The 7,782-nt window shown below is 64.7% G+C and overlaps 1 protein-coding gene across 1 annotated transcript in view; it reads right to left on the bottom strand.

Moving 5' to 3' along the window:
* SEPTIN5 (septin 5) overlaps positions 1-3,693 on the bottom strand; it is a 3,901-nt gene extending 208 nt beyond the window's left edge. The window contains exons 1-10 of the mRNA XM_012559612.1: positions 3,607-3,693; positions 2,853-2,949; positions 2,661-2,747; positions 2,284-2,407; positions 2,052-2,186; positions 1,770-1,887; positions 1,531-1,632; positions 648-744; positions 428-563; positions 63-165 (exon numbers count right to left, since the gene is read on the bottom strand). Of these exons, the coding sequence (XP_012415066.1) occupies positions 63-165; positions 428-563; positions 648-744; positions 1,531-1,632; positions 1,770-1,887; positions 2,052-2,186; positions 2,284-2,407; positions 2,661-2,747; positions 2,853-2,949; positions 3,607-3,687 (1,080 nt within the window). The 5' untranslated portion in view covers positions 3,688-3,693. The remainder of the gene's footprint in view (positions 1-62; positions 166-427; positions 564-647; positions 745-1,530; positions 1,633-1,769; positions 1,888-2,051; positions 2,187-2,283; positions 2,408-2,660; positions 2,748-2,852; positions 2,950-3,606) is intronic.
* Positions 3,694-7,782: the final 4,089 nt, after the last annotated feature.

The following is a 7,782-nucleotide window of genomic DNA, read 5'->3' as shown; positions in this document are numbered from 1 at the left end:
CGCCGCCCAGCCCCCACTTTCTCTCTGCCTAGCTCCTACCCCTTCTCCACCTGCCCACCTACCTCCTCATCCTTCATCCGGATAAGCTTCTCGGTCTCAGCATCGGGGGTGGGTAGCGGCAGGATGGGGATGGGGCTCTCCATGCGGCTGTCCTGGGTCAGTTTGCTGGAAGGCCAGAAAGGACATAGTTGCTAGGAGGCTCCTAGGGTGGGCTGGAGGAGGCCTGGCCGACCCCTGTCACTGCCAAGGTCCTGCCCTCCCGAGTCCCTACACCTCAGGAGACAAGGCGCTGGGGGACCAGTTTGGAGGTTGGGATATAATCCAGGCCGCTGGGAAGCGGCCACGGGTTTTGGAATTGCGAGGCCGAGACAGGAGAGGCGTGGTCCAGTTCCGGGGGCGGGGCCCGCTCGAGGTGCGGCCGGCTCACCTGGTCATCTGCTGGATGCAGTGTGCACGGTAGTTCTCGTAGTGCACGTCGCAAGTCACGTCCTTGAGGTCGTGCATGTGCGTGCGGATGAGCATGTTACGCAGCTTCACGAAGTCGCAGTGCGCCTGGTTCTCCACTGCAGGGCAGGAGCGGGCGGTAGGTGGGGTGCCGGCCCAAGAGCCTTCCCACCCGGAACCCGGTGCCCCAGGCCTGAACTCACCCTCCACAATCCCCCAGGGGTACAGTCGCCCACGGACCCGCTGTCCCTTGGCTTCCACCACCGTGTTGCTGCCGATAACCGCGAAGGGGGCGCTTTCCTGGGGATGGGGGACAAGGTTTTCTCAGTTTGGGTGCAGGGTTAGTGGTTGGAAGGGCCATGGGTGTTCAGCACCCCTGCTGGCCCTCCCAGTATCACCATCACCAACTACCCGCAAACAGATCCTAGCGTCGCTCCTCCGTATGGCCCCTCTGCTGCCCTCTGGAGCCAGAACTGGTACAGCAGCTACTCCTCTGGCCACTGCTGGGCTGTGCCCCATCAGGCATGTCCTCCCTTCTCGCTCCTCACCCACCAAGGGCCACGTCCCAGCTACGTCCTCTCTCCCTCAGGGCTGGGCCCATGCCTCCTGGTACTGAGCCCTCCCCCGCTTTGGCTGGGTCTGAGGGCATTGCCGAACTCCTGGTCTGGTGGCCACCCGCCCTCTGGCCTGGGCGTAGTTATAATCACCCCAGCTGTACAGGGCTCCCAAAGCTACCACCCTCTGGGGCTCAGAATTTTGGGGGCCACTGGGCTGGGCCCTTCCACTCATGCCCTGTGAGAAGAGGGTGCCTGACAAGCAGGGGAGGGTGAGGGGAGCCTGGCCAGTGGCCCCTGTGCCTTTCACTACAACCTCCAGGCAAGTGCTCAGTGACCCACTAAGCACCTATATGGGGCCCAAACTGCCACCACAGGTCAGCCAGGGCCATGGGTGACCCTCACCCTGCCAGATCGGAGCTCGGTGCTTGCCCTCCTCAGGGCCCTGTGTGGACAGGAGAAAGCCCTCTGGCCACAGGTCCCCCTGCCCCTTACCACCTTCCTCCTCCTGCCCACCAGGTGGCACTCTCACCTTCAGTTCGCGATCCTGCTGCTTGAAGTCCTCGTCCTCATCAGAGTCACACTCGGGGAACTGGTACACACGGATCCCAAACTTGTCAATCTCCTCCCGGATCTGCGGCAGGGCAAGGGCTGTCAGATTTGGAGCTGGCCAGGTCCCCTGGGTCAGGTGCGGTGACACCTGGGGTCAGTACACCTGGTGCTCTCAGCCCTGGAATCCTGGGTCAGGCCCCCCTGCTACAGCAGGCTCACCCGTTCCTTCAGCTTCCGGATCTCACTGGGGATGAGACAGTCCGCTTTGGCGATGAGGGGCACGATGTTCACCTTCTCGTGCAGAGCCTTCATGAAACCCACATCCACTGGCCGAAGCCTGCAGAGAGCAGCCAGGGGCAGTGGTAGATGCAGTGAGGGTGTAGTAAGGGGGTGCAGTGATGGCAATGCTGAGGGGGGTGGTATGGTGAGGGTGGTGGTGGTACAGTGAGGGGGCTGTGAAAGTGGGTGGGCCCCTGAGCCAGGCCCCAGGCAGCCACTCACCCATGCCCAAAGGGAGAGATGAAGTACAGGCAGCAGTGCACCCGGTTGTCCTGGATGTTCTTGCGGTTCAGGCCGCTCTCATCACGGAAATACTGCTCAAACTGCTGGTCCACGTAGTCGGTGATGGGCTTCCAGCTGGGGTGGGAGGAAGTGTGAGGCCCAGCTGTGAGAGCCACCCACTTCCCGGCCTGGGGAGGTGGGAGAGACCATCCCCAAGACAAGCCTTCCTCACCACTCAGAGTTGTTGACGGCATCCCCAAAGCCTGGTGTGTCCACGATGGTGAGCTTCAGCTTAACCCCCTTCTCTTCGATATCTACCGTGTGCTTTAGGATCTCCACCGTCTGGCTGATGCGCTCTGGGGGGAGGCATTGTTTGGGACCCTCACCCCCCACCCCAGGCAGCCAGGACCCTGTCTGCATGCATCCCAGTGTCTTGGCCCTGGCCCCACTGTGGTCTGGGCCATTCCTCTTAGGCCCTGAGTGGGGGCAGATAAGTGGGCCAGGGGACCCCCATTGCGGGAGGAGAGGGGAGGGGCTGGTCCTGGAAGGGCACCCTTTGAGGGGTCCCAGGGGTTGGATCAGTGCCAGGACTTTGTGGGGACCACTCACCTTCAGCACTGAGCAGCTTCCGGTCCTTGTACAAATCGGTCAGGAAGAGGCTGTGGACCAGTGTGGACTTCCCCAGGCCTGACTCACCTGCCCACAGGTACAGCAAAGGGCTCAGGTTAGGTCCGTGGTCCCCATGGCTGAGCCCGGCTGGCCAGCGGCCCCAGCCACCCACCCAGAGCTTGGCGCACTCACCAGCCACCATGAGTGTGAAGTCGAAGCCCTTCTTCACTGACTTTCGGTGCACCTGATTGGGCAGTGTGGCGAAGCCCACGTACTGCTTGTCGATATCCTGGGGGCGGGAGCAGGGCATGTCAGGGGCACACTGGGACTCCTGGGGCAGCCCCATGCCCTCTCCCCACCTGACTAGGGCTGAGAAGGCAGCAGAGGGCATAGTACCTGGGGTGGGGTGCTTCAGTGGCAGAAATGAGGTAAGGCCTGTGGGCAAGGGTTGGAAGGTTGGAAGGCAGGTAAGGGGGTGGCAGAAGGCACTCCTGCCCTGCCCAGCCTCAGCGAGGGGTTTCGCAGGGACCTCAGAGATTGTGTGTAGGGGGGCAGGGGTGTCAGGCGCAGCAGGCACAGGTCTTGCCCTCCTTTCTGCCTGTGATTGGAGGGCACCAGATCAGAGATCCCTCAGACACACCCGAAGGTCTCCATGCCGGGAGGAGCCGATACTCACTCCTCCCAACAGTACCAGGGGGTGGGAGGCCCCAGCTGGCCCCGATCCAGCCGCGGGGGCAGCGGCGACGGCGGCGCAAGGGCTATTTATAGACATCGGTGCGCAAGGAGCCTCTCCTGCCAGCAGGTCCCGGAGCCCACCCCCCCCGCGGACCCTGGCCCTTCTGGCCCTTCTGGCCCGTGTCACGCCCAGAGCTCGCGGGGTCCTTAGGTCGCATGGCCCAGGCTGGCGCACACACATACTGACCCACATCTCCTACCCCGCACACACCTTGAGCCGCCTCTGGGCCTGGGTCCGCGGCGACAACAGCTGCTCCACCAGGCGGTCCTGGGGCGCCGCCAGCGAGTCCATCGCGGCAACCCCGCGTCCCCCCGCCAGCCGCGTCTGGACCCGAGACTGGGACAGGCCTCAGCGGGGCCGGCGTTCGCAGGGAATTACGCGTGTGTGCTGCCCTTACCCTGTTCTCGCCCCCGTTTTACGGACGCGGGAACTGAGGCCTGGAGAGAGGACGTCGCCCACCCCAGAGGCCGTCCGAGCCATCCCCTGCCACCGCGGCGCCGCCCGAGCTGGGCGCAGCTTCCCCAGTCCAGCCGGCACCGCTCCCGCACCCGGACTCGAGGCGGGGCTTCGCAGCGCTCGCGGAGAGCGCGGGTGGGGGCCAGAAGCGACCCGCCCCGCGCTGTCGCCAGGAAACAGTCTCCTAGAAATGGGGCCGCAGGCGGAGCCACCGGGAAGCTGTGCGGAGGGCAGGGCCGAGCCAGGGCGTGGCGGCGGGACGCGGCGCGGAGTGCCTGGGAGTGCTGAGGCTGATCTCGCTACCTCGGTCCGTGCGCGCGGACATGGGGTGGGGTGGGGAGGCCGGGTCCCACAGGCGGGCCTGGCTGGGCCGGGGGACCGGGGAGCGCTGTGGCTGCCGCGCGTCCGCACTCCAGAGATGCGGCGCGGCTTCCGCCCGCCAGAGGGCACCGGAGGACTCTCCGGGACCCACGCGCCGTCCCAGCCCGGCAGAGGCTCCCGCGCCGCGCGAGGATTGGCCCCATCCACCCGCTTCTCTCCTCGCAAGCTTGGCTTGCAAACCTCACGACAGTGTCACAGCGTCCCCACCTCCCCACCGACACACCACTCGCCGCACTGCCCGACTCCCCAGTGTGTGTACGTGTGTTTGGGAGGATTCTCTCCCGGTGTGACTCCCCGAGTTGTGCGGAGAAGTGGGGCGAAGGCAGAGCCTGCAAGTTTCGTGAAGTCTCCCGGAGACTCACGAAGCGCCGGCAGCCAGAGCACGAAATGTCCCCCACCCCCAACCTCTGGAAACTTGGATGCCGCGGCGCGACCGCCGCTCCGCAAACCAGCCGGCCACCCACGGGTCGCCGGCACCGCCCCCAAGATGGCCCCGCCGCTGGGCAGACACAGAGGGGGAGAGGGTGGGGTGGGCGGGACCCCCTCCCCCACCGGCCCCTGGCGGGCACTATCTCCGCACTTCCTCACCTGCAGTGACCCACAGGGCCGGGTGGGAGTGTCACTCCAGAAGGGGACACTGAGGCTGGGGCTTATGGGAACTGGAGAGCCCCAGCCGGCACAGCCCTCATACCATGTGGCCACCCTAGAGACCGAGGGGCTCTCTCCTGAGCCCAAGTAAACCGCCCTCTGCTGGCCGCCAAACCCTTCCTTACGCACCCCTCCCCCAATCCCAGCAAGCTAGCACCAGTGAGGCTGGAAAGGGGACCTGGAAAGGAGCTGGGGGTTATGTGTTAGTCAGTGGGCCAGGAGGCTCACTCTCCTCGTTCTTCTTTGCCCCCCACCCCCACCCCGGCGTCTGTCCCGTCTCCCGGACCCCTTGTGGTGCTGTAGGGCCCAGAGGCTGCTGGCACCTGGGGAGGAGGGGCAGGCCCACAGTTGGGAACAGGAGAGCCTTTCATCCTGAGAGTGTGGAGGGCAGCCCGTACCCCTAGTCCTCGCTCAGAGGAAGCGCCTCTGGCCTCAGCCTCTGCCACTCTAACCTGCAGGAAGCCTCTGGGTGTAGTGCCGCCCCGCAGCTACTGTGATGGCCCCTCAGCCCAGCACCTGCCCACATGGGCTGGCATCTCAGGGCTGGGCATCTCCAGGAAGAAAGCCCCCGTTCTTGAGCCTTAGGCTGGGAGGGAGCCTCAGCACCTCCACACCCTGGTGTCTAACAGGGGGCCTGTTGCTCCCAGACTGTCTTAGTTTTCCCATTGGTACGGCGGCACAGCCTCTTGGGGAGAGTGGGTTTCTGGGCCTTGGCCCAGGTCAGGAGGGCAAGAGCCTCCCTTCCATCTCCTGATCTGCTTGTCCCATTGTCAGCAGGGCCCAGCCAGGGCCTGTGGGTTCCTTGGGGGAGCCTTAAGAAAGAGGCCCTGCCATCTCCTTTCTCTGGCCCTGGAGGCACAAGTACTCCTCGGGGCTTCCTGAGCTGTCTGACACAGCCGCACCCACTCCTCCTGGTTCCCAGAGGCTCTCGAGGCATTTCCATTCTTAGAATCACCCAAGCTAGCTCTGGAAACAGTTCTGCTGTTAACAGAACCCCCGCCATTGCCTGGAGAGGGCACCGAGGGCCTACGGAACCCGAACTCTACCTGTGGTGGTGGGGCTAGGAGGGCATAGAAAACCCACAGACCCCTCACCCCTACCAGTGCCTGAGGTGGGAGAGAGGCCACAGAGGGCCCACTGAACCACCCTCCACTGCCTGAAACAAGGGTAAGGAGGGCATGGGGAATCACCCCACTGCCTCTGTCCTCCCCTGATCGGGTAAGGGTCTCCAGCCCCCTTCACAGGAGGGCTGACAGGCTGAAACTCAGGACAGCAGGGGTCATGACAAAGGCACCTTGCGCTTCCTCAACTCAACCTTCCCCCACCCCCCGGCCCCAGCCCTCCCAAGCTCCCTGGGTCCCTGGCCTGGATATGAGGCTCCACACCTGCCTGTGAGGCACTCTCTCCTTCTGGTCCTGGGGGCAGGATGTGGGGTGAGGCTGGCTACACCATGGAGTAGCAGACATGGGCCTGCAGGGACTCACATCTCTCAGGAGGGGGCTTCTGTCTCCAAAGCAATGGGCAAAAGAACCTGGGTAACACTGAACTGCTGCCTGAGCCCAGGGGCTTGGAGAGTCCGCAGATTTAGCTTAGAGCACTCAAAGGTCCAGAGAGGCCATGAGGGCTAGGTCCCCAGCCTCAGCTCCTTCTCTCTCCCTCAAACAAAAGCCTAGCAACGCGTGTCCCTGCATCTCAGGCATTGTCAGACCTGCCGCCATAGGGAGGCAACTCCTGGCTGGCTCCCTGGGGAAGCCCTGGCTTGCAGGGTGGGGCCAATGACGGAGCCCCTCCCCATGATCCCCACTCGCCCCAGGATGGGGCGTATCCCTGCCAGGAGAGTTGGCACCAGGCAGCCAGGGGCTCTGGGCTCCCACCTCACCTGCTAGACTGCTCCTGCCTGCCTGCCTACTGAGCCTGGGGCCAGCACTCCCAGGTCCCACTGAGCACCCACTCATGCGTGAAGCCCCCACCCGAGGGAGGGGCCATCCTGGTGCCTTCTTTTGTCTCCTAAACCTGGTTGAGCCCAAGCCAGAGAAGGGGCCAACAGGGTCAGCTCAGAGCCCTCAGCCCACCTCCCCACCCCACCCTCGGGATCTCACAGCTTTGTTTCCCTCCAGCCTCGGCTGGGTGTTCACAGTGGGTGCCCTGGCCAGTCTCCTGCTAAGTCCTGCCTTCCTGGAGGGCTGGAACCGGGCCAGCCCCCTTTGGGAGGCCACAAGCTTAGTTGCACCCACTGGGTTCGAGGCCCTGTGCTGGGCATAGGATGACTCAGACTCGGCCCTGGAGGCACCCAGTCTGGGGAAGAGGCCTCGCCATAGATCAGCGCGTTGAGGAGGGGCATAAAGGTGCAGAGGAGTGGGGGGCTGGCCAGAGGCTCCTGTGTGGGGCCGCTCAAGGACTGCGGGCTAGCTGGTGGACCCGAAGCCCCTCCCCCAGCCCATGGCCTGTAGTGACCATAGCTTGGCCCAGGACCCCCAAAGCCGGCCTGAAGGCCAGGTCAGCAAGGAGACGCTGGAGCTAGACCAGCGACAAGGGCTAGTGGGCACTCGCCCCCTCTCCCTTCTTAAAGGGACTCTGGCCCCTGCTGTGAGGTCAGGGGGCCAAGCCTCCCCACCATGGGCATTGCGCCCACTCCTCCCCTCCAAAACCTCAGGCGCGCCCAGGCTGACAATCTGGTTATCACGACAGGGCAGGATGACGGCCGGCGGGGGCGGGGTCGCGCCTGGGCGACGGCGGCGTTAGTGCCACAATGGGTGACAGCCAGCCGGGTTTCGCAACAGGCTGAGCGGCGGCGCACACGTACCTGCTTGTCCTCTGCGGGATCCGGGTCGGGGTCGGGTCCGGGTCCAGGCGGGTCCGGGCCGGCGGGCGGGGGAGAGACGGAGAGACACGGTGAGAGGC

Source organism: Trichechus manatus, unplaced genomic scaffold, assembly GCF_000243295.1.
Source record: "Trichechus manatus latirostris isolate Lorelei unplaced genomic scaffold, TriManLat1.0 scaffold00282, whole genome shotgun sequence".
In the NCBI taxonomy this organism is placed as follows: domain Eukaryota; kingdom Metazoa; phylum Chordata; class Mammalia; order Sirenia; family Trichechidae; genus Trichechus; species Trichechus manatus.
The sequence above is the reverse complement of the archived record's forward strand: the minus strand, read 5'-3'. Positions and strand labels throughout refer to the sequence as shown.